The sequence below is a fragment of the Phaseolus vulgaris genome, chromosome 10, assembly GCF_000499845.2.
Source record: "Phaseolus vulgaris cultivar G19833 chromosome 10, P. vulgaris v2.0, whole genome shotgun sequence".
NCBI classification, from domain to species: Eukaryota; Viridiplantae; Streptophyta; class Magnoliopsida; order Fabales; family Fabaceae; genus Phaseolus; species Phaseolus vulgaris.
In genome coordinates this window covers 42,212,129-42,237,623 of record NC_023750.2, presented here as the reverse complement: position 1 = coordinate 42,237,623, position 25,495 = coordinate 42,212,129, and the positions used below count along the sequence as shown (strand labels likewise).

General features: G+C 33.2%; 4 protein-coding genes across 7 annotated transcripts; 2 read left to right on the top strand and 2 right to left on the bottom strand.

The window, feature by feature from the left end:
* The first annotated feature begins 2,801 nt into the window (after positions 1 to 2,801).
* Positions 2,802 to 8,577, top strand: LOC137819398 (inactive protein kinase SELMODRAFT_444075-like). 3 transcript variants are annotated; one of them, XM_068623233.1, is made up of 11 exons: positions 2,802 to 2,993; positions 3,462 to 3,952; positions 4,234 to 4,503; positions 4,796 to 4,950; positions 5,033 to 5,127; positions 5,271 to 6,304; positions 6,629 to 6,789; positions 7,039 to 7,115; positions 7,203 to 7,350; positions 7,543 to 7,692; positions 8,079 to 8,577. In XM_068623233.1, the coding sequence occupies exons 3-11, from the start codon at positions 4,320 to 4,322 to the stop codon at positions 8,325 to 8,327; spliced, it is 2,253 nt and encodes a 750-aa protein (XP_068479334.1). In that variant the 5' UTR covers positions 2,802 to 2,993; positions 3,462 to 3,952; positions 4,234 to 4,319; the 3' UTR covers positions 8,328 to 8,577. The 3 variants fall into 3 exon arrangements, with proteins under 3 accessions (XP_068479334.1, XP_068479335.1, XP_068479336.1); XM_068623234.1 differs by having other exon boundaries at positions 2,802 to 3,107; XM_068623235.1 differs by lacking the exon at positions 2,802 to 2,993 and adding an exon at positions 3,268 to 3,341.
* A 1,588-nt stretch (positions 8,578 to 10,165) lies between these two features.
* Positions 10,166 to 13,286, top strand: LOC137818818 (DNA replication complex GINS protein SLD5). The gene is made up of 5 exons (XM_068622435.1): positions 10,166 to 10,403; positions 10,471 to 10,593; positions 11,437 to 11,519; positions 11,634 to 11,743; positions 13,008 to 13,286. The coding sequence occupies exons 1-5, from the start codon at positions 10,230 to 10,232 to the stop codon at positions 13,193 to 13,195; spliced, it is 678 nt and encodes a 225-aa protein (XP_068478536.1). The 5' UTR covers positions 10,166 to 10,229; the 3' UTR covers positions 13,196 to 13,286.
* Positions 13,287 to 13,670: 384 nt separating this feature from the next.
* Positions 13,671 to 17,299, bottom strand: LOC137818816 (protein WHI3). 2 transcript variants are annotated; one of them, XM_068622432.1, is made up of 11 exons: positions 16,943 to 17,299; positions 16,755 to 16,817; positions 16,162 to 16,243; positions 15,811 to 15,885; positions 15,529 to 15,595; positions 15,333 to 15,372; positions 15,006 to 15,109; positions 14,774 to 14,843; positions 14,342 to 14,424; positions 14,197 to 14,242; positions 13,671 to 14,027 (listed from the first exon to the last, which is right to left on the bottom strand). In XM_068622432.1, exons 1-10 carry the CDS (start codon positions 17,120 to 17,122, stop codon positions 14,212 to 14,214), a joined length of 795 nt encoding a protein of 264 aa, XP_068478533.1. In that variant the 5' UTR covers positions 17,123 to 17,299; the 3' UTR covers positions 13,671 to 14,027; positions 14,197 to 14,211. The 2 variants fall into 2 exon arrangements, with proteins under 2 accessions (XP_068478533.1, XP_068478535.1); XM_068622434.1 differs by lacking the exon at positions 15,811 to 15,885 and having other exon boundaries at positions 16,943 to 17,293.
* Positions 17,300 to 21,376: 4,077 nt separating this feature from the next.
* On the bottom strand, positions 21,377 to 22,194 carry LOC137818297 (PRA1 family protein F2-like). The gene has a single exon (XM_068621627.1). It carries the CDS (start codon positions 22,058 to 22,060, stop codon positions 21,509 to 21,511), a length of 552 nt encoding a protein of 183 aa, XP_068477728.1. The 5' UTR covers positions 22,061 to 22,194; the 3' UTR covers positions 21,377 to 21,508.
* Between the last annotated feature and the right edge of the window lie 3,301 nt (positions 22,195 to 25,495).

Sequence of the window (25,495 nt, the reverse complement as noted above, 5' to 3'; positions counted from 1 at the left end):
AAATACCAGTTGTATGATTGGAACTGGACAAGTTTTATAAGTCTCGATATTCGATACTAATCAACCGATAGATTCAAAATGCACTAAAATCAGAAGATGATTAAAAATTAAGCTGTACAAAGAATTAGATAATACATCTTTAATCACGATCCGTAAGTTAGTCTCGATTTAACAATAACATAATTCATTATAAACATATAAATAAGCACACCTTATAAGAAAAATGTACATCCTTAATAAACATTTATGCATTAAATATCGAATATTTATTTAAACGTCCAAGCACCTTTTGGAGTTGTTCTCCTGATAAAAAATAAACAAGAAAAAAGAAAACTTAACTCGATAAGAAACAAAAGTTGAAGAAGAAAAAGTAATCGAATATAAGAAATGAAGGAAAGAAGGTAGAAGAAAAAGTAATCGAATATAAGAAATGAAGGAAAGAAGTTATATCAACTAAAAAAAAATAGTTAAGTTGATAAAAATTTTCACAATAAATCATGAAGAAAAATACTAGTATTAAATGTAGTGAAATGGCTAATTTATATTAATGTAAGAATGGTAAGGTTTTGTAAATAGCATAAATATCTTGAATAACACATAAACAGATTCTTGCATGATTTTAAGCCCGTTGAATCTGCAAGTCCATTTTTGTCTTATATTATGCACCATTCAAACTTCAAATTTCTAAAGCTCCAATGATATAAAATGCAGACCCTAATTATTTTTTTATTTTAATCAAAACTTAATAAAAAAATGTTTAGCAGGTTCCAAAGCTACGGGACACGATCCGTAATACGTGGTGTCGAAATCAAAAACACAAAACGACGTCGTTGAGTCACTATCGGCACCCTACAAAATTACCAATTAGTCAACACAAATTACGGTTAAGCCACCTTAAAAAAAATACTACTTCATAATCTAAATTTTCACCTTTATTATTATTGTTTTTTTTTCTATTAATAAATTCACTATTTTTTTGGCTTTTAATTTATTTTGTCCCTTTTTATAATTTTTTTAAGTATTTAAATATTAGTTATTTTCATTCATCTAGTCACTATTTACATCTAATCAACTAAATTCCATATAATTTATACATGTGTGGAAGTTTTCAAACACACAAACAAAACAAAATTCATTTTCAAGAAAATAATTCCCAAGTTATATTATTAAATTATAAATTCTAAACCTTATAAAGCTCTTAAAACTTAAAACATTAGCTAATAAAAAAAATATCTAGTATATTTTAACTTATTTAAACTAAATATTTTTGCATTTTTTAAATCATTTTAATAAACAATGTGTTCTGTCATTTAAATGTATATATTTTATAATTTAATTTCATTCCTAATAATATCTTAATATTTAAATAAATTATAAAATATAAGAATTGATGAAGAATGTGAGTGGATAGCATGACCTAAATAGAATTGATTCATGAAATGTAACGGTGACGTGACGGTGCGTTTTGAAAGTTTAACCGCTGCACCATTTATGGCCAAATCCAAAACACATTCAATGCAGTCAGAGAAAAAGACAACAACTTTCTTCTATTTACCTTCATGCCACTCTCCTCTGTTTCTGCTCCCACACCCTTCTCAATTAATGCACAATCTTTTGTTACCCATTTTCCATTGTCTAATTCTCTTTTCTCTTGCATCATTCATTCACTGTTTCTACAAACTTTGCAGCTGCTAAAACACTAAACCAATCATAAGCAAAATCATGAAGCAAAATCTTGTAAAGGAGCAACTTTGGAGTTTAGATAATGATGATGAGATGAGACCATAACAACCTCAAAAAGTATGCATACATAATTCTCCATTTTAGTTGAGTGATGTTAACTAGGTTTCCCTCCCAAAATGTTTTGGTCTGAAATGGCACACAACTTTAGGAGGAAGGAGGCAAACTTTAGCACATTAGAATCAGCACAACCCAAAACAAAACAAGCACCCTTTAATTTGAAATTTAGGATGACAAAAAACAAATGCTATTACTACTAGATGAGATCATGTAGGTCCCTCCACACACTCTTCTCTATGCTATCTTCCCATTGCTCCAAGTAACAAATTGCTTCATTTGTCAGTGACCAAAGTCAGTGATTTTGTCATTATAACCACAACCATAACACGACACTGTCCCTTTATTAATGACATATAAGTCATGAAAACATCAATGCTGCAGCACTCAGAGCAGAGCACCCCCTTATGGATTTTCATGCAGTTTTCTATAAGATCCCGCGCATGAATCAACATTTAAAATTGAACTTCCCACATTCACATTCACTCAATGCTGCTGTCAACAAAACTGAAGGGTATGTCCGAAATTAAGAGCAAAAAAGGAGGCATTTTTATGTCCAAACCAGACCACCCATCGAAGCTGATTTTACTGCAAAAATCAAAACTGATAGAAGATGAGTTGCCAGGTGTAAGGTGTACAACAAACCAAAGAGGAACACCATTACATTTCAAATTCCCAAAATGGTTAACAAAAAGTTCTATGCATGAAAATGTGTGATTATAACAGTGAAGATGAGTGCATGTGTAATGTAAATTATTCTCAGTTTAAATTTTGCAACAATAATTATAAATTTTAGTCATGGAAATTAAGTTCTGATGATTATTTGTTATGATAAAAATGCTACTGTTTATTTAGAGGTACAGTAAAATTACTATGACATGATTTTTTTTTTCATTTTTTTAAAGACTAAAACTTCAAATCAGGAGCTGTTAAAAAAACTTAAAGAAAAGTATTACAGTGAGTAAAACAATTACAATAAATAACCTTTATGATGTTAATATCCTATTTTTTTTTTCAGAATTCCATTGGTCACTCCCAACAAAGCTGATATCTTTTTTTTGTTCTTACCCAGAAGCCATTTTGTGCTGCTAATTACTCATTCTTCCTCTCAAGTCTCAACCAACACCGGTTTCTCTCTGTGGGTTGGCTTATATGTTGATAAAGCCTCCAACTTTGATTCATTTTGGTGTTTCTCTGTGAGTGACTCATTTTCATATTTCAATAGAGAAGAGTAATTTTGAATGGAGATGGTTGTTCAGACTAGTGTTTTCGCTGGAAATCAATTTCAATAGAATCTGAAGACAATAATTGTAAGCAAAAAAAATAGTTTTTTTTTTCAAAAGAAGGGTGATATTCCCTTTTCTTGTTTTTTCGCTGGATGTTCATTTGTCCATAAGGATTGTTTGATGGACAGATATAATATAAATAATTGTATTAAAGAAAATGAAGTTTTGGACTGGATCTTATTCCGGCTTTCCCTTTTTCTTGTCTCCAATGATGCTTTTGACCTTCTAAACCAACAAAATGGCAGTTGCAAGTTATTAGTAAATCATATCATATTTTTGTACATACACGTAGTTATTTATTTATTTATTTATTTGCACCTCTTCTTCACTCACCTAACTCTGCATTATTATTATTTTCTGATGTACATTGAATCTTAGGACTATGCAGGGTGAAAACTGAGGGTGAACTTTGAGGGAGGAAGAGAGCTGAAAGACCTATATCTCCAGTCATTTTTATGTGTCTCTAAGGTTCAGGGAAGATTGGATTGGATTGTTTTGTTTTCTGTTGAAGAAGGAAGGACAATACTATTTATGCAGAGGAATCTTTTGTGGAGGCTTCCTTCTAAATGTTTTCGATAGTAGAGCCAAATAGTTGGATCCAAATCACACACCCCTTTACCTTTTCTGAAGCAGCTTCTTTTCGACTATTTTGACTTGGTAGGTTATTTGAAGGTACAAAAAGCACAACAGCTAGTGGAGTGAAGGGCCTCCTTTCAAATCTGTAATCAAGCAGCAAGCAAAGCAGTGTGTTACCTTTCACTGCTTTGAATCTTGTTGGAGTTCAGAAAGCTTGAAGTGCATTTTGCATTTTGAACTGGAGGCTGCTGCATCATCAACCTCTTGCTTCTTGCTTTCTGATCCACAAAAGGGTATCTGATTCTTTCCGGATTTTATACTACTTTGGGAACGTACTTGTAAAAAAAAAAGATTCTGTGAACGTTGAGGGAGGTTTTTACTTTTTAGTGTGTGATACTGATACAAAAATACAAATGATTTGAATTTGGTTATAAGAATTTGTCTCTTTTATTGCCCGGTGGAATGTACAAGCTTGTTGGTGATAAGATAAATTATAATAGTTGTGGTGGGGCAGACTAATGATTGATATATATGATACTGAACGTCTTCTCGTGTTTCACTTTCTCCTATATAGAAATTGCCAACACATATGCTTTGGATGGTTGTTGAGAGTTGAATCTTTTGAGCAAGGAAGTTCTTGAGGCATTATTGTTGGTGCTAATGAGTCGAGAGCAACAGAAGCGGGGGAAGCAAGAGAAAGGTTCTGATGGTGCTGAGAAGGTCATTGTTGCCGTTAAGGCATCAAAAGAAATTCCAAAGACTGCTCTTGTTTGGTCCCTGACTCATGTTGTTCAACCTGGGGATTGCATTACACTGCTAGTGGTTGTGCCTTCACAAGGTTCAGGTGATTGTGATTCTTTTTTCGCCTGAATTTGATCTACTTTTGTTTTTCTTTTTCTCACTGAATATTGTTTTTCTGGCAAATTGGAAAAAAGGGGGATTTGATTCCATTGATTCAGATGTGAGTATGTGACATGGTCAGTGGTTTATATGGTTTTGCATTTTGTAATTATGTCACGGCAGTGTGACAGGAAATAATGAGTGCATTCTTGAACTATGTTGGTGTTTTTTTGTGGGAATTTGAACCTTGACCATGCTATTATGTTATAAATGACTGTTGTTCTACTCATATGCAGGCAGAAGATTATGGGGTTTTCCTAGATTTGCTGGTGACTGTGCCAGTGGTATTAAGAAGTACCCTCCAGGAACAATATCTGAGCAGAAAAGTGATATCACTGATTCTTGCTCCCAGATGATCCTTCAACTCCATAACGTCTATGATCCAAACAAGGTCAGTAGTAGCCTTGGTGTATGCAAGGTTCATGCAAATTGAATGTTGAGGTCATATTCTTATTCCAGTCTTTTCCCTACAGATCAATGTCAGGATTAAAATTGTTTCTGGATCACCTTGTGGAGCAGTGGCAGCAGAAGCCAAGAAAGCACAAGCCAATTGGGTCGTATTAGACAAGTACTCTCTCTTATCTTTTCCTCGTTGAGAAACATGCTATTGTTACCACTAAACCTGATGATATATACATTTATGGTTTATTGTTTATTTGATGATTGTAATTGAGTTTGTGTTGTTGGTTTGTGGTGTTTCCTTCTTTGCAGACAGCTCAAACATGAAGAAAAGCGATGCATGGAAGAACTACAGTGTAACATTGTGGTTATGAAGCGTTCTCAACCAAAAGTACTGCGGTTGAACTTGATTGGACCTCAAAAGAAGGATGTTGAAGAAGCAGGTCCGTCACCTCCTGAGCAAGATGACATGCCTGAAAAGCGAAGCAAAATAAAGCTTGATTCCTTAAATTCCATCAAAGGACCAGCTGTAACTCCATCCAGCAGCCCCGAGCTAGGGACACCATTCACTGCAACTGAAGCTGGTACTTCATCGGTTTCAAGCTCTGATCCGGGAACTTCACCATTCTTCATCTCAGAGATGAATGGTGAGTCCAAAAAAGAGGAAACTATCCAGGAAAGTCATGAGCTTGGTGATACTAATTCAGACACAGAAAGTGAAAGTCTGTCCACATCTTCAGCAAGCATGAGATACCAACCATGGATCACAGAATTGCTTTTACATCAACAATCATCACAACGCAATGAAGAGAGAACAGAGATATCTCATGGTATGCCTCAAGCATCTACAACCAGAGCTTTCCTAGATAAGTATTCTAGGCTTGATAGAGGAGCTGGATTTGAAATCTCAAGCTATAGGAATGACTTGGATTTCAGTGGAAATTTAAGAGAAGCAATAGCATTATCTGGAAATGCCCCACCTGGTCCCCCTCCACTGTGTTCAATATGTCAACACAAGGCACCTGTTTTTGGAAAACCTCCAAGATGGTTCAGCTACGCTGAGTTAGAACTTGCTACAGGTGGTTTTTCGCAGGCCAACTTCCTGGCTGAAGGAGGGTTTGGATCTGTTCACAGAGGGGTTCTACCTGAAGGACAAGTCATTGCTGTGAAGCAACATAAATTAGCTAGCTCTCAAGGTGATCTTGAATTTTGTTCAGAGGTGGAAGTCCTGAGCTGTGCTCAACACCGGAATGTTGTTATGCTCATTGGCTTCTGTATAGAGGATAAGAGAAGGCTACTGGTTTATGAGTACATATGCAATGGATCATTGGATTCGCATTTATATGGTGATTTCTCTTGCTCCCATACCAAATTTTCTCATGATAGAAATATTTTTTGAATTGGCTTGAACTTGGCAAGAAAACATTCTGCATGCAGTTTTGTCCATAAACTGTCAAACAATTTTAAAATGGTATTAACTAATATAAAATCATATTTTTGGTTTATAAATGGATACGCCAACTATCATAACTATCATAATATTTTTGTCTTTAAAAGGGCTACATTTATGCGTAGAATGTTACCATCATGATATTTTCATGTTACATTCAGTGATATGAACATGGTGACTTAATTATAAATTGATTTAGTAATGCTTAAGAATATTTCAGGGCGACAAAAGGATCCATTAGAGTGGTCAGCACGGCAAAAAATTGCTGTGGGAGCAGCCCGTGGATTACGATATCTACATGAAGAATGCAGAGTGGGTTGTATTATCCACCGTGACATGAGGCCAAACAACATTCTCATAACTCACGATTTTGAACCTCTGGTATGGTACTGTTTGCTTCCTCTGTACAATGCCGTGTCATAGTTTACATATTGAAAGACACCAGTACTTCATTATTGAATAGTCATCTCTCTACAGTTTTTTTTTCTCTCCCTTCAGTTCATTAAAATAATAGTGAACTGCTTAAAAAATATTTCAGTTTCCTACATATCAGTGTGTGTTGAGGTGCATAAAATGTATGTATCCTTCATTTTCTAAGAGTATTAATTGGGCTGAATTATGTTATGAAAGGTTGGTGATTTTGGACTGGCAAGGTGGCAGCCTGATGGAGACACAGGTGTGGAAACTAGAGTGATTGGAACATTTGGGTAAGTGTTTGTATTGATCTTGACTTAGTTTCATGATTAAATTTGTATGTGTATGGGATTGCAACTGACCATGCCGTTTCTGTGTAGGTATTTGGCTCCTGAATATGCTCAAAGTGGTCAAATCACTGAAAAAGCTGATGTTTATTCCTTTGGGGTGGTATTAGTTGAGCTTGTTACAGGGAGAAAAGCTGTGGATCTCACTAGGCCAAAGGGACAGCAGTGCCTTACCGAGTGGGTAAGTTTAGAGTATGAGAATATCTAACTTCAGTAACTTTTCGATTGTTGGATGTTGGCACCATTTCAAGAGAGTAAATAGTAACATTCATGAGTAATATCACACTCCAATTCTCAAATAGAAAAGTTTGAACTTCTTTTGTTGTTTATGCTAGCCTTTGCCTAAGTTTGTAAACTTTTGGATATTAAACAGGCACGACCTCTCTTAGAAGAATATGCAACTGAGGAACTGATTGATCCAAGACTTGATAACCACTATTCTGAAAATGAGGTCTATTGCATGCTGCATGCTGCCTCATTATGCATACAGCGAGATCCTCAATGTAGACCACGCATGTCACAGGTAAAGGAAGTTTTGAGCCGTTTTATTTTTTGCCAAACTTTGCTTGATGCAAAGAACTCACACTTACATATAGTTCTTAGAACTTTATCAAGTTAAACAGAATTCTGTAGGAAGCGGCTAGCTGCTGTTCAAAAGGATTAGAAATATGTTTTCCAAAATATCAGAAGGCTTGTATGTTAATTCCTCACATGCATGCAATGCACTTCTCCTAAGATTGATACATTCGTCACTTTGGTATTGTGTGAAATCTAATAATTTGTTGCTATTTACTAATAAAAAACAGGTTTAATGGCTAGTCTTAGGCAAGCCTTCGAGTTACAATTTTTTTAGTTATATAATAATATGCTCATTGGTGCCACTTTCATACTTGTGGTTGTTTATTGAAGGTCCTCCGAATACTAGAGGGTGACATGGTGATGGACACAAATTACATCTCAACTCCAGGCTATGATGCAGGAAACCGAAGTGGTAGATTGTGGTCAGAGCCATTACAAAGGCAGCACCATTATAGTGGTCCCCTGTTAGAAGAGTCTGTAGAGTCCTTCAGTGGGAAGCTATCCCTTGACAAGTACAGGCCTTCCTATTGGGGTGATAGGGACAAGGCTAGGAGGGCCTCATGTGAAGATGACATTTGAATTGATTGATCATAAAGATTGGGTTCTTGTTATGTTAAATACAAAGTATGCTTGTTCCACACCTATTTTGTCTGTTTTTTTAATCCTTTTTTTGTGTGCAATGGATCTAATATTGCATTTGTATAGCAGAGTGAAAGTAGGATAGGTAAATATAGAAGCTTTTGAAGAATTTTCAGGAAATCCTGTTAGTGTCTCAATGACCTTGATAGAATCAGTGCTGCTGTGCTGTCTACTATCTTCACTCTTGAAATCTCTCTCTTTGATCTATCATCTATTATATTATATGATTCAAAAACTGCAAATTAAAAATCTTGATTATGTGAATGTAAATTGGTTAGAACTAATGAATGTGTTGTTTCTTTCTCTCTTGTTCCAATGTTTGTTTGTGCATGGACTTGCATGCACATAGAAATAAACAAACTTGGTCTGAGATTGTCATGTGAACTAGCAATCATGACAATGAGAGCCACATCAGTTAACTTTTAAGCCTTACAGAAGGGTGAAATGGGAATTGTGATAATTTTTTTTCCAATGTTCAACAAAGAATCAAACACCTTGGTTGGTTGATTATGACAATGTTATTTTTACCTTTTTCTTGAACTCTTGAGTTTTGTAACATCTAAAGCAAAATATATTGGTTGGGTGATGGGGACAATGCTGTGAGGGTGAGACATAATAGGATGAAGAGACATGTCAAGTGTCCTGTTTTCTGGTTTTGTATTGATAAGTTACAAACAAAGGGACTTCAGACCTTATCCCGAGGACAACTTTGTCTGAGTCTTGTCCATATACATCAATATCACCAAAAACTTTACAGAACCCACAGCTTTGATTCTTCCACAATTTATACACAAAAATCATGTAAACTATGAGTAGCAACAAAATATATGATTTTCATTTTGGTAAATTTTCATTGTAGATAATCAGTTTAGTAAATATATGAATTGTGAATTTATCAATCCGAAAATAAAAAAATATGTTCGGAAAAGATATTTCATAATGATTTCTTAAATTACATAACCACTATTTTAGAAACATCTTTTTCTTTACACAATTCTTAATCTGAAATCACTCAGGTATTTCGAAGAATATAAAGGTGCAGATTGTTTCTTCCTGCACCTCCATATGTTCTTTTAACACCCCTTACAAAACATGAAAATATTTTTTTATTCTTCTTGTACCACCTTCATGCTTTGGGTTACATAATCCAGAATGGTATTCTTGATTATATGTTCCAGAAGTTTGAATTTGATAGTAACTTTTGAATTATGTAATCCAGAAACTAATTATGCATTTGAAAAAAGACTTTCAGATTATGTAATTCAGAAGCTAATTATGAATTTAAAAAATGATTTTTCGATTACATAATCCAGAATATTCCATTGAGATATTTTTAGAAATACGAAAATTTATGGAGGTGGGAGAAAAACATATGGTGGTGCAGGAAGAAACAGTCAAGGGTGCAAGAATGCAAGAAGAAACACCCCTATCCGATAGTTCATTAGGCCCAAATATCACCCCAAACAAACTTCTTTTTCCCACACCTCCATAATTCTTGTGACACCCCATACTAAATGTGAAAATATTTTTTTATTCTTTAATAAAAAATAAATTAAACTTTAAAATTTCACATACCTTTTTATGTTCTTTCTTCTTCTATTTTATCTCACCCTAAGACCTTCGCTTAAAAATATTTAAGATTACACGAAATATATTTTCGGTTGCCCAAATTTATAAATTTCAGAAGCAACTTAAAAAAAAAATATTTCTAATTAACTAAAATATTCTATTATAATTAATACTTTTATTTTAATCCAAATGTGAAAACATCATTTGGCGTTTGGCGCCAATTTATTGTTGGAAGGCTAAAGCAAAAGAAAACGAAACCCTTGAATCCAATCAATGGCTTCAAGCTCTGGTGCAGAGGGAGCGTCACTCGACGATTACGATTCCCTGATTGCAACCACCGATGTCGAGCTTCTCAAGCGAGCGTGGCGCAACGAGAAGGCGGCGCCGGAGATTCTCCGCTTCGAATTTCATTTGATTTCCCGCGTCAAGGAACAGATTCAACTCATGGTACGCAACTTCTCACACCTCCAACCCTAACCAATTTTCATTCATTTCTTTGTTTTTGTTTCTGCAGGAGGAAACCGTTGAGGAGAAATCCAGTGGCGGTAATAATCCTCTCTCAGTGTCTCTCTATCAGATGGACTTGGACAGAACCCTCTTTCTGTTGAGATCCTATCTCCGCATCCGCATCCAGAAGGTAACACCCAACCGATTCCGTTATTATGACTGTTAACTCTTAATTCCTTCGCATTGTGGAAAATTATGGACGAATTCGTCAAAATGCTTTTAATTATGGCCATAGTTTTTTTTTTTTAAGTTTCTGCAATTGAAGTTTTGGTGGTGATGCTAATTGTGACGGCATCTATCATATTTTGTTTGCGATTTCTCTAATATCAAGGCAACGAAATTGCAACTGCAACTGCAACTGTCAGTCAGCAGTTTAAGACCTTGAATTCGACTCATGCGTCTGGGTCGAAATGTGGTCGTGGCCAAAGAATTTTCAGTTTTTTTTTTTGAAACGGTGAAAAACTACGAGTGAGTGGACAGTCTTAATTAACCTTAAGTATTAGCAATGGCAGCATGAATATTTCAGCAAAGACATCTTTGAATGGACTTTTTCTGAACACTTTTAGAAGAAAAAATGAATTGAATTTCTCTATAAATTAAAATCAAATTAATTTATAGAAATTCTCTCACATTATGTTCTCTGGAATTAGTTTTTTACTTATTTTAAAGTTAGTTTTAGCTTATGAAAAAACTTGTTTCACTTTTTTCTTCTCTTCAAAGTATATATGTAAAATTAATCCAAACATAATCCAGAGGTAAATTGAATTTTTTACGCCTAAATTTTCCCTAATAATAGTTTTGCGGCTTTCATTTTTACTACCTGCGTACCTGTATAATAGGTTAAAACAATTAGGGTATGCGTTAGTTGCTGAGCTATTTGAATACTAGTCAAGCTGGGAATTGACTTCACCAATTTCTCTGTTCATTGAATTTTTTTTATTTTTTTATTTTTACAACCATGTTTTTATTGTAGATTGAAAAGTACATGTTCCACATCTTAAAAACTGAAGAACTTTGGAACAGGCTATCTAAAGACGAGAAAGATTTCGCCAGAACGTAAGGCTATCCTTTACATTTCTTTTGATAATTTGTTTTCTGACTAGCAATGTGTTTTAGCTGACAGCATTAAAGCATTCTTCTTGCGGTATTGAAATGATTTTCTTGTTGCAGGTGTACAGGTGACCTAAACCGACATCTAGAGGAGACTGTTCTGTCGAAGCTGCCAGAAAATTATCAGTCTGTTCTAAAGCAATCTGTAATAAGTGAAGAGGACGACATGGGTAATTTATCATCCTTAGAAGATAGAAGACAATTTAGGTTATTTTGTTTCATTACTTCTTTCCGACCATTGTGTGTCTGTTTGAGTAATCAAATTGTTTCTGCCTAAAACTCACCAGTCTTTTATGAGGTCAGGTTTCATACCTTGTTAGTAGCATGAAATAATTTACATTTCTTGATTGAAAAATCTGACGATGAGTTCTGTAGTAGTTTTCTGATTAATTTGGCCTTCTTGCTTGTAGTTTTTCTTGTAGTATCCAGCTTTCTAAAGTAAGATTTTAGGCAATAATCTTCGCATATTTGACCAAAAGTTAGTTTTCAAGTTCTTCAAACCCTTGTATAGTGCACCCTTCCATTATTGGTGTTGGAGTACATGAAATATCTAAAAATGCTTATCATATCTTAGACTATCTTTCAGGATTAATTCCGTGATTCCCCATTTTCTCTTAGGATTGATTGCCATAGATTCTCAGGTTGTTTCTGACTTTCCGTAATTAGTTAAGATTATGAGTAGTATAATAAGGGTCAGTGATATAGGTTTTATTAACAGATTGTACATATCTTGGCTAATATTAACTAGCTGTTTCATTCTTTTTTCTCTTTTCCTTCCTCTATATCTAGAAACCGTAATTTCAACAATTAAATTAAATGACCATAAATAATTGTGCAGTAACACTGTACCGATGGCTATAATGATATTCTTTATAGCCAAGTAAAACTTCACTATCTTATAACAGCCCTTGATTTCACATATTCTCTTATATTGAATAACTGATGGTAGCTTAACCTTGCTGTTTTTATTTTTGGTAAATATTATTGTCAACTATCGGGAGGGGGGTATTTTTTTGATAAGATTATTATTCTCTCAGTTGCACTTTGATCATTTTGTTTAATTAGCCATCTTATTATAACTGTTGTATTTTTTTTCTCTGATCACAAAAATCGCACACATGATTTAGCATCATATTGGGTGGTGCTAAGGTAAGGTTGAGGACCAGCAACCTTGTGACTTGGAAGTCAAGTCACATGTTCAAATCCACTTGGTAGGAGCCTGGTACATTGGGTTACGCTTTAATTTTCTATCCCTCTGTGCATGAGTAATTGGGGATTCTTTTCCGTGAAGAACCAACCATGTTAGATTTAAAGGGGTTTCTCACTCATAATGTTTTCTCTTCTGCTAACTGAAGTCTTTTAGTGCTTTTAGTTTACCATATATTATTTCCCTGAAGGTTGTGTGGTGAGAAATATTTTGTTTGTATATTTCAGTACCAGAACCAGAACTAGACACATTTGTTTTATGTAGAAGTAAAGAGTATCTGACGGGCATTCAACTGGAAGATGGACCTGCTGATGACAGGTCGAAGCTGTTTGAGATGGAGCCAGGTGTCCTCCATTTCATATGTTACAAATCCATAAAAGCACTTGTGGAGAGTGGCAAAATTGATCTACTCTAATATTCTTTATTCCCAACTTTCTTTTTTCTTTTTAAATTCTCCTGTATCCTGTTACTGACAAATAGGTCAAAAATCAACATGAGATCATCCATTCCTTGTTTCTTTTTTCTTTTTTTATTAAGTGTTTTTTTAATTAACACGTGTTTAGAACTTGTACAGGTTATAGTATTTCTGGAAATTGGTTTCGCTTCTAATAGGAATTTCAATACACTTGGAAAAAAAATACAGGGTACGATCACCCAGTTGGAAAGGTTTTTCGTTAACGGTTAGCATTCCCTTCAGATCAAAAATTAATTAAAAAAATTGTATTGTTCTGACGCCGAACATGACCACCTAAACCAACCTAGTGTTCTAAAAGAATTTCAGCGATAAAAGATTGTTTTCCCATTTTACAAATGTAAACTTTGTCAATTGATAGGGTTCCAGCAATTGAAGATCCAAGTTAAGAGAACCTTGATGACATTTTGACAAATAAAAACAAAAAAAAAACTATTTATTATAAAAGATATCATATTATAAATTACATTCTCTACGAATATATACTTAAATCAAAGTACCTACACCCAATTTTAGTAATCAAACTCTCCTCGTGTATGTATGCATTGGTTACACTTCAGGATAAGATAATATAAGCAAATTTGTTAACGACCAAGAACAAGTTTAGTTAAGAAAAACAAAAATTCGTTGACCAAGGGCCCTTCAGTTCAGTTGGACAGTGAATTGACGATAATGAGAAAACCCAATTAAAGAAATATGGTAATTCCATCCAATCGTTGCCATAGCTTTGACAGAAGCAGATATACGATGAATGAGCACCCCGAGTTTGTCGCATCTAAGCAGAAAATGAAGTGCATAATGGTTAATATGTTTTGCAAGCTTCTATACCAACTGCCAAAACTTTAACTCCAACCCATTACATGTTCATTCCCAATCTTCCCTTAACACGTTGCAACTGCTTTATATCGAAAAAAAAAAAACAAATCATACGGTAACTGTTTTACCTCTAATTGTTTTCCCTAATGCTTCCTCATTTTAGACCTTGCGTATCTAGAGAGCACAGATAAAAAAAAAAGAGTAAATTAGAAAGATGAACCATCCAATCATAGCAGAATAAAAATTAATAGAAGTCATTAGGTTAGAGGATACTCTATATGCATGCCACCCCGATCTGATGATGAAAGCAAACTTCCCTGAAGCTCCTCCACGACCTTAGCAGCTTGATCAATTTCCTGTGAAAAGATGGAAGGTTGTCAAGATAATCAATAAATGAGTAACAATCCAGGACAAGGTTATTTCAAAGATAAACTGTGCTGGAGAGACACTCTTTAACACATCGTTTCTACCAAAACTATTATTAGTTAAGATTAACTTAAAATTACAAAATTAAGAGAAATAATCATTAAATAACAAGTGAAACCCACACAAATTTGTGATTTCCAATCAATTTTAGTCAATCAAAGAATAGTATGATGCTAGCATTCCCTAACAGATATGGCATGCTCAAATATACTCTGTTGGCAAAGCAATGAAGAGCCCAAACAATGACACCTGTGGTTTCCTGCCAGAACCGTAACTTACCTCAAAATCAGCAAATGCAACTGGCATTCCTCCTCTAGAGCGCATTTTGACCATGTTGAATCCAGCATATCTGGAAAAATGGATTGAAGACATTAAGTTTAATGATGAACACCAAGTAGATGGAAAACATTGCAGGGTCTAAAGAATCAGCTTGTTCAGCACTGCTCCAATCTAAATAACAACACCAGAGGCCTTTAGCAGGTTCATCAACAAGAGAGAAGGAGCAACTCACGCAGCAAAAGCCTGCTTTAATTCATCTTCAGTGCAGTTTGGGCCAAGATTTGCGATAAAGAGAGTGGAACACAGTCCACCGGAACTGCCCTTTTCATGTTGCTCCTACACCCAATTTGAAAAGATTGCATTATACAAAAATTCTTTATGGGAAAAAGCAAGCAACACCTTTTACAAACTACACAAATTTTAATCTATTTGTTGAGACAGAAGAATATGACGTGAATTCTATGTGCTGCATTTAAAGCAGAAAACAATATTGGATGGTTTCTACTAATGTAGTAAGCAGGAGAGTTCCAACTTATTTCTGTTATTCACTTAAACTTACCACGGGTATAGGATTGTCCGAACCAACAGCCGTCTCATCACTGCATACAAAAAGAGAATATTATAGACTTGGCGTCCCACCACAATATCAAAGTACTACTGTACTAGTATATTTATCATCATCTTTTGTTTGCAGAAATAATTTGCAAAATTTTGAACAGAGGTAAAAAGTTGTTCAAATTTATTGTACTCTCAACCTTGCTATGATTGATAAATCACCATGGTTGCCGTCACTGTCTGATGGCTCATCAGGGTCACTGTCACCTAAATGTGAAAGATGTGCAGGTGAGAATGAGACACAGAAACAAGAGGGGCAAGAATACAGAACCTAAGTTCATTGTGCTTCACCTCTCCCTTTTTCCCTTTCTAATCTCACTCAAACTTAACTATGGGTGCAAACAAGACAATAACAGCAAGCTAGATCACATTTTAGAATACAGTACACACACTTTGCCTTGAACTCAGTAAAGTAGCATTACCATCATCACTTGATGATCCATGAACATCAAGCTCCCCTTTGGTCCTTTTATCTATAACCACATAGGCTCCACTGCCTATGAAAAGTAAAAGTCCAGTAAAAGGCATTCAGATTAAACCATAAAAGTAAAACAAACAAAATTCCTCCCGAGTTCAAAAGAGATACATAAAGATACATATATTGGTGGAAAATTGAAATTGAAGAATAGTTTCTAGAAAGAATGAAAGCGAAAAAAATGAGTAGATGTCTAGATGAAGATGCTACATATTAGCTAGTGGATACTTTAATTTTTTCCATTCCTCCTTTTCTATTTAACCCTAGTCATGCATGCATAATATACACACGTACATACCTGGTTTTCGCTTTCTCCTAGAGTTTGACCTGGCTAGTTCAATATGCAAAACAGATCCAGTTTGAGGATCAAATTTCACACCCTGGTGAGAATCATCAACCAAAAGAGAACTTAAATAGAAGACCAATTTCTATTAACTGCAAACATCTTCACAATAAAATATACTCAATTTCTTTTCACAATATAAAAAATCGAACTAACTTGCAGGATTTCCCATTTATGCATGTGCATGAGCATACTGCAATTTACATTTAGTCCAAATAGAGAAGCTGATACCAAAATGTTCACTCCAAGGAACAAAATTTAAACAAGTAACTTTATCATCATCAAATCAAGCTATCATCGCTGATTAAAAAATTTCCATAAGAACTTACAGGAAACTAAAAATAAATTAAGTTTCTCAAGCAGCTTGTGCATAGTTTAAACTAACGAGCTTCTACAAACTAACTTCTACATAAACTTCTTTGATAGGATAAGTTAATTTAATTTTTCTTTCTCTCCTAGGTGTTCATGCAGAAGTTTATCCAAACACGAGATAAATTCCTAGCCCTAACGTTCATCATGGATCACGCCATTCGAAGCCATGTACTCACATTCAAGGCGTGCAGCGCTGCCATTGCCGATTGGTGGTTGAAAAATGTGGCAAACGCCACGACCTGAAAAGGAAAGCGAATTTTGATTCCACAACATATAAAAAATTCACGCGAATGCCAACTTTGAATGCATCAGTTATGAGTAGATAGGCACAATTGAGGAGAAAGAAAGGGAGAAGGGGCGGTACCTGGTTGGCGCGGCCGGTGTACTTGAGTTGGCAAGAGTCGAAGCCGGGGCGGCGGCGAAAGAGGTTGTGAATCTCACGCGCCTTCACGTCGTCCGGGAGCCCCGACACGAAGAGCGTGTTGATGTTGCTCCGATCATCTTGTTGGTACATGTAGTACGGATCGAAGGGCGGCTGAGCCATACGCGCCGTCGTATTCGGCGGCAATGGTGGACGCCGGTGAAGTCTGCGAAGATGTTGACGGAGGAAACCGCCGGTGGTGGTAGCTCTTGTTTTGTACGGACGAAACGGAAAGGGAAAAGAAAAGTGTCAGTGTGTTGCTCTGCGTTCTTCTCTTTCTCCAAATCGATGTACTGTTTTTTATTATCTTTACAAAATAAATAATTTATTATGAATGATATTAATTAAGTAAATAATTAGATTTATATAGTGTTATAATTTTAATATAGAAAATTAAAAAGGAAAAAAATTATAAATAAATAGAAAAGAAAAAAAAAGTTCTATAATAAAATTGATAAATTACTTCTATAGTGATAAAAATAAGGTTAAATGTTATCTTTATTCTTTAATATTTTGATGTTTTGAGATGTAATTAAATTAAGGTTAAACACTAATTATTTGATATTTTTATGTATTTTAATAATTGTTAGTATCATCATTAATGTTATATTCAAACTAATATATCATTACATCATCTTTCAATAACTATTTTTTTCCTTTACATAAAAAAGTCAAAGGGAAAACATAAAACAATAAACACCTTTTGTTTTCATCTTCTTTTTTGTGCTTCTTTCTCTACCTCTTATTTATCCTTTAGATTAATGACTTCTACACCTTCGTATCCAATAAGCCTGGAAACAAAACATAAAACATGTAAATAAGCTTAAATTCTTTTCAAAATTGTTGCAAATCTGAAACGCATAAAACAAAATATGGTTAGATTTAAAGTTGTAGTGTCTTATGAAAAATAAATTGAAAAACTTACTCGTTTGATAAGAGAGAGAGGAATTGGAGAAGAGAGCTTGTTGGATGAAGAGTCACTCATCCAAATTCAACTAAGGGATCAAACTTCATGTGCTTGATGATGACAACTATTTTCCTCTAGATTAATCCAATACAATTATGCATTTTATGTCGAACTATTAATAATAAAAAAAACAAATTAATTGAAGATTGGTAAAAAAAAAAAAAGAATGAATGAAGTGTTTTGCCATCAGTCTCTAAACTTTTGCTTACTCTAGAATTTTAGGTTTCACTTTTTGCTTATTCTAGAATTTTAGGTTTCATTTTTTGCTTATTCTAGAATTTTAGGTTTCCAAACACACTTACTGGTTGGATATTGCACCAGTGAAGTCACCCACAAATACAAAAGGCAAAAGTCTTATGACAAAGATCAAACAATATGAATTCATGCATTGCAAATATTTTTTTGTGGGTTTGCAATGCTGGGAGTTTTGAGTTCTCCTAATATGAGAGGAGGGAGTGAAACTTGAGATAGTTAAATAGTGTAACTGATAAGTTTTTTTTATAGAGAGAGAAGTGAGAAGTTGTTAAAATAAAAATAAATACTAAAAAAAAAAAATGACGAAAATATCCAATATAACAATAAAATGCAAAAAAAAATCTTATTATATGTTTTTAAAATAATAAAATAAAATATTAGTATAAGGATAAAATGAAAATGTAAATGTGTTCTAAGGGGAATCCTCTTTATATATAGAGATAGATAGATATTTTTGAAATTTAATTTCACTACAATTTCTCTTTAAGTTTTACTATTTTAAAATAAAAATATAAAAAATTAATTTAGTTTTACGCAAATTTTTAAAATTATATTTTTTTTATAAATAGTGTATTTATTTTTTGCCAACATAAATAGTGTTTTTTTAACATATTCAAAGTGAAATAATCTCAATTAAAGGTTAATATTACATAAAATTATTTATAAGAAAAATGTAAAGTCTAAGAAACAATTTTGAATTTAGAATGTATACTTATATGGAAAGACAAAATTGATCAATCCATCAGAGTGGCACAACGGAAGCATGGTGGGCCCATAACCCACAGGTCCAGGATCGAAACCTGGCTCTGATCAAAAGTTACTTACTTTTGCTTTTCTTTTCTTTTTTTTTATCTAATTTTTTAACCAGATTTTTTTTACATAAATTAATGGTTAATTGATGAACTCAATGTTTTTAAACTAGACAATTCATTAAAATGATAAATATTTATCCAACCAACTTCAACCATGGTTTTAATTATGCTAAATTAATTTATATTTCTAATATTATATAAGATTTTAGTAATAAAATAACACAAATTATGAAAAAATATATATTTTATATTAAATAAAAAATAAATATAAAATCTTGAATTCAAATATCTCATTTTTTTAAGTATCTTACAAATTGAATCAAGCAATCCAATTAGAGTTTTTAATAATAAATTGATAAATTAATTTTGGTAATTGATTTTCAATTGTTGAAATTAAGGATGATGGAGTTTAGGGATGTAGAAATAGAAATGTACAAAAATTGAATTAAAAATAGATTGAAAAACAAAAATGAAGAAAATTAAAAAGTGAATTCTTATATTAGAAACAAAAAAAAACAAAAGTTACTCATATTACAATTATTTAAAGATTCATATTTAAGTTGCAATAATTAATCAATTAAATTAATTATACAAATAAAATCAAAATATCATTCAATTAGTCCATATTTAATTATCAAATCAAGATTTAGTTTGTTATTAATTTGATTTCTAAAATAAAAGATGTAAATAATCACCAAGTGCAAAACTAAAACTAGAAAAAAAATATTTTAAATCATCTTGGTTGCTTTCTTGATGAACAGTGATATTATGATGAAAAAAGATGAATTTTGTACACCAAAGATACCAACTCTAGTTGATCTTTGTGCTAAGAGAGTGATTGATAATGTAAGGTACAATATATATACCAAAAAACTTCTTAAAAACTCTAAATGGATACTAACTAAAAAAACACTTTACATTAAGGTATAACATAAGCACAAAGTATAATGAAAAAGATATTACATATCTATACATAGATATGAGTATTCCAAGATTAAGATTATAGAGAAAATTATAAAATTTACATATATTAGTCTTTATTAATGAGTTTTTTCAAAATATATGAAATAAGAAAGGTTTTAATTTGTTTTTTGGAACTATGAAATAAATATTACAATAAATAATTGATTACTATTCAAGAGAATTTTGAAAATTATTTATAAAAAAAAAATTAGAAAAATACTTAATCCATTATGTTTAGAGTTGATCAATTATATTGTTTTAGGTTGTTTAACAACATTGGAACAATCTAACCAATTACTTTTCATTTAATCGATTAATTGTGGAACCTAAGACATGAGACAATTGATATATAAAAGATAATTGATTGTTTAGAAAATATTTTTTTAAATGACATTAAGTTATTTCTAAAGATAATAAATTAAGCTACTTAATATAATTGATTATGTTAAATGATAATCAATTAATAGATATTTTTAAAAAAAGTCTTAAAGAAATTTAGACAAATGATGATCATGCTTCTTATTCTAAGATAAAATGTCTTACCATGTGATCCACACACATTACAAAAACTATAAACATTTAATATTGCAGATTCATCATCAAAACATATCTTAGAGAAAATAATCTTCATTCTTCAAGATCTTAATTAATTTGATCAATAATTTCCCTTTTTAAAGATGATCAAGAGTCTAAAATATTTAGTCAATTTGGTTTTTTCTAAACTTTCATAGTGTGAATAAATCAGAAATAATGTAAACATGCAAATTAAAATATTTAAAAGATTAATACTTATGACAATTGAGTATATGATGACTTAATTAATTAAATGTGAGTTGTATCATCTACCACTAAAATAATTGATTAATCACTTATTGTAACATCTTATATACTAATGATAATAAATTATCTTTAGTTTTAATAAATTAACTTGCTATCAAAATAAAAATGGTGAAAAACAACTTGTTGAGACATAATATAGATTATTATATTGATGTTATACTGAAAAATGAATTCTAAGTGAAAACATAATTATTTTGATGATATTTAAATGTTCTCTTAAATTTTTAAAACCTTTGAAACTATGATTATTTTAGAGAGTGAAAATTCATCAAAATCCAATTAACTTATTTCTTAGTAGACAATCAATAAGTTACCAAAGTTTCATTCTTCTATAATAAATTGAATATTTTATTAATGCAAAGATAAAATTGTAGAAAAAAATTAAACAATAGAAAAAATAATTAAGGAAAAAAAAGGATTAAAACTTACATTATTTAAAGTGTTAATTTCCCTCCCAAACACCAATTTCATATTTCAGTTAAACCCATTTAGATGCTAAAAATCAGAACACCAAAGTTAGAACAGAGTATGAAAACAGGGGAAAAAAAGGGATGCAAGTGGCATCATCTTCCAAAAAAATATAACAACAAACGATAAAACCGAACCAAATCAAATCAAATAACCATTTTCTTTCTCCAAATTCAACAAAAAAATTATACAGAAAACAATGAATCAGGCAGCACCGGCCAAGGCCGCCGCCGCAGCTTCTTCTTCTTCCCCCAAGAACAGATCCTCCGTCCTCCGGAATGCGGCGTGCGCCACCACCGCCACCACGGCGACCGCCACGGCCCCGAGAATGTTGACGGTGGCGTCTGTGAGCAGCAGCAGCGCCACCGTGAGGACGGCCATGGCGACGAGCACGAGGCGGTCGTCGACGAGGTGGCCGAGCAGGACGAGGGGCTCGTCACGGAGGAAGTAGAGGAAGAGCCATGCCGCCATGAGGAGGAGGAAGACGATGAGCGAGATGGGGTGCCAGAGGAGGCTCAGGAAGAGAATCAGCAGCGCCACCATCGCGTAGTTCATGCGGAAGTACGACACGTTCACCGCCACGCGCGACAGCGCCTCCGCCGCGCCGCCACCGGGGATCTTCAGCGACCGGAAGTTCAGCATGGCCTTCCACGGCCGCCTTGTCCCCAACCCCGCCTTGATCCGCTGCTTGGCACGCGATATGTATTCCAGGTTCGGAGGCCCCGAGGTCGGAATCGTGCCGTAGGTTGTTGTCATGTTTCAGTTCAAGGTTGTTCCTTTTCTTAGCTCTTAGGGTTTTCCACCATTTATAACCTTTGAGAAGAAAAGGGTAATATGGTTTTGTGAGTGACACTGAGAAATGGTATCTGGGGTTTGATAATTATAGGAGGGGTTGGGTCCTACTGATTTGTGACTTTGTTGATGTTTTTCTTAAGATTGGGTGAATTATTATGGGGTGATTGGGTGTATCATTTGATGTGAGTTTGGTTTGAGCTAGTGGATTTGCATTTGGTTGTGGGTGAGTCCAAGTTTATGATTGACAAAAAGGGTGGAGGATGGTGTAGGTTCCAAAGGAGTGAAGACATTGTTATTTGGAAGAAGGTTAGTGTTAGTTTCTTCCTTGTTTGTAACGTGAGGTGAGAAATCTAATCTTGCACTTCAATGGTTACACTTTGTTAGCAGATATTTAACTTTGGAGAGGTGAAGTGTGATGAAAGTTGGGTGGTTGAAGAATGTAAAAACACAGAATAGTTTTATCAAACATGCATGGTTCTGATACCAATTTTGAATTGAAACAAGAAGTAAAGAAGAGAGGACAGAAAGAGGTGAGAAACATTATCATATTTTTGAAGTCCATGTTTCATGTAAAACCAAGTTGTTGTTGTTGTTTTGTATTTGTAGTATTGCACATGACAGAGACTAAAAGTGGGATACAAAAATTGAGGTATGTTTTTATTTTATTCACAACTTACATCAGTCTAGAACCTTATTTCTCTGTCTAAAACTTACATCAGTTTATGAAATAACGAAGATAATCTCTGTTCATATCATTAATCACAGATTGTATATTTAGCAAGTTTTCAAAATATCATTAAGGTTATTTTATGAGTGGAAGGATCCACACTTCCAACAAAGCATGTAAAAGGATAATCATAAGTTGGAGCATAGAGTGAATAATTCAGACCACAGTCCACTCTGTAGGGAAAAGGGACGGCAAATCATGAACGCCACGACAAGCTATTAACGACTTAAGAAAGGTCCAGGCCAGTGTGTCCATGTTGGAATCTCATCTCCAACAAAGTTGTCAAGATCTTTTGCCTTTTCTTTTGGTTTTCTGTGATATTTATTATTGCATCTAGCTTCACACCAATCTCTTCGCACTTTTGTTAAAATATAGTTCTTGATGGTAACAATTAATTGCTTTGAAGTTTTGAAAAAAAAAACAACAAAACTTTTACACTTTTGAATAAAGCAAAGCATAATTTCTAATAAATTACGTGATTTAGATTAGTTTGTGCAATTTTCTTTTATCTTGGTTATTCATCAAAAGAGATGACAGGGGATTGTTCTGCACAGACCCAAAGAAAAATAATGTGTAACTTTTAAACAAAAATGTCTGAAACCATAAGAACATAGTACAAAATCATAAGACAATTTAAACTCCAAGTTTGTTGCATAGGCATATTATATTTCATAATGTACTAGTATTAATTATATGGAGGAGAGTGTCTTCAGAATCCGTCTTCACTTTGTCTTTTCGGTCTTTTTTTTTTTCTTTGTTCGTACCTCTTCTCTCGGTCACTTGTGTTTATAGAAGTACCTTCTGAGTTCTTGATATGTGGTGTGGTACTTGCAGGAACACTCCGAAATTTAAGTTAGTATTTGTGTTAATTACTCCACAGAAAAACAAAAAAAACTGAACTAAACATTTTATCTATTTATATTATTTGTTAATGGACCTATTGAGTCTGTCACATCATTTTAATCTTTTATTAATTGATTTTCAACACTTAATTAATCTTTTATACGTGTCTCTTATTAACACTGACACTTCCACGTAATATTTTCACTAACACTTGTACTTTACTTCTTTCGACTTTCCGACCTCTCGACGTAAAGACTTTCCGCATGACCCGTTCACATACCATTTAAACTCTATACATTGATCCTAGTTTGTTCACTTGTGACCCATTTGATCAAGTGTATTATGCAGCTAATCACCCTAGAGTTTTCTTTTCTTTGCTACACTATTGGTCTCTATGTTCATCCCAACATTGGTTAATATGTTCCTCTTGGGAGGTCAAATTAAGGGTTCAGATTAACCATTGATTGGTATTTAAATTGTGGCTGTTATAAGTGGGAAGAAAGCTTCTGCTTCTCTTCTCTGATACTTCAAGTCAAGATAAGGATACTTTGCAATCATAAATAGTAAAACTGAATAAGTAATTACTAATATCTATTGTTGGATTTAGATTGGTGCTATGAGAACAAAAAGACATGCTTGCATAAGGATGTGCTTTCCATCAAGAGTTCAATGAGCTACAAAATTTGAAATGGACTTTTTCTCCAATATTTTGCTTACAACTTTCGCATGTCCTATAAGTGAGATTCACACTGCCTTAAATTTTTAACCACGCTAAATCCTAAACTTTAAACTCTAAAATTTAATTTTGAATAAAAGAAAAAAAACCTTGAACAAACCTTCAAAGGATATCATTATCTCTAATTCATTTTCAATGTGAAGGAACAAGCATAATGTTAAAGCACAACATACTGATAAAAGATAAACTCATTCTTTTTTTTTTCATTATAACAAGTCATGCATAACTTATAATAGCTTTTCCTAACACCAATCAGTTACAAGATCATGAAAACTCTATAGGGGAGACAAATTACTTCTGAAGGCAACAGCTAGATAAAGAACGAATACTTATAGGTATTTTTTATAATAGGTGATTGGAAATTTTGAAATCGAAGATTAAAGATATTACTACAAGAAAATTATTAAATAAAAACTAATTTTAGAGACCAAAATAATTAGTTACTATTTGATTATATTAAAGACCATTTTATAAACTAAAAGAACTATTGGTATAGGGAAATCATTTGATGGGGGTGCATGGAGAAATACTCTAAAATTAAAAAAGAAAAACATAGTAGGCTTTAGGTAGATATGGCTATGAAGGTTGGACTTGGACAGAGAGTTAATATCTTTAACAAGGTCATTTCCTTTTGCACCCCCATTGTTTGAAGTTGTACCCCATGTGATGGTAAAATGTTAAAAACATCCCCAATTCAGATTTATAAACACAATTCTGGATGGGGTGATGATCCAAAAATATTTCTAAGTACGATCCAAAATTTATTTTAAACTTTTTTTTTTATATTTTGAAATTTAAATTCAAAATGTATTAATATATTTCGCAATGCATATTCAGAATGTATTTTCTTATTTGGAAATGCATATTTCAGATTTCTAGATTAGGAAATGTATTCTGTATTGTACATTCTAGAATATATTTTTTTATCTGAAAATACATTCTGAAATACATAATTCATAATACATGTTTATTTATTAAGAGTAAAATCAGAAATTCAACTTTTATGGAGTTCTAATGGAATGAATCCAGCTTTTGAGCATAGTTTTTAACTTGTGATTAATTCTTTAATTTTGAAGTAGCTTATGCGTTA

Bases quoted from the DNA above. Each gene is read 5' to 3' on its own strand.
- LOC137818816 (XM_068622432.1), bottom strand. From the start codon at position 17,122: ATGGCTCAGCCGCCCTTCGATCCGTACTACATGTACCAACAAGATGAT. The intron at 15,596-15,810 runs GTAATGCTACTT...TTTCACATTTAG, and splicing joins TGGATCATCAAGTGATGATG to GTGACAGTGACCCTGATGAG. The intron at 14,425-14,773 runs GTAAGTTACGGT...ATCTTTTCACAG, and splicing joins TTGCATTTGCTGATTTTGAG to GAAATTGATCAAGCTGCTAA.
- LOC137818297 (XM_068621627.1), bottom strand. From the start codon at position 22,060: ATGACAACAACCTACGGCACGATTCCGACCTCGGGGCCTCCGAACCTG.
- LOC137819398 (XM_068623233.1), top strand. From the start codon at position 4,320: ATGAGTCGAGAGCAACAGAAGCGGGGGAAGCAAGAGAAAGGTTCTGAT. The intron at 6,790-7,038 runs GTATGGTACTGT...ATGTTATGAAAG, and splicing joins CTCACGATTTTGAACCTCTG to GTTGGTGATTTTGGACTGGC. The intron at 7,351-7,542 runs GTAAGTTTAGAG...GATATTAAACAG, and splicing joins AGCAGTGCCTTACCGAGTGG to GCACGACCTCTCTTAGAAGA.
- LOC137818818 (XM_068622435.1), top strand. From the start codon at position 10,230: ATGGCTTCAAGCTCTGGTGCAGAGGGAGCGTCACTCGACGATTACGAT. The intron at 10,404-10,470 runs GTACGCAACTTC...TTGTTTCTGCAG, and splicing joins AGGAACAGATTCAACTCATG to GAGGAAACCGTTGAGGAGAA. The intron at 10,594-11,436 runs GTAACACCCAAC...TTTTTATTGTAG, and splicing joins TCCGCATCCGCATCCAGAAG to ATTGAAAAGTACATGTTCCA.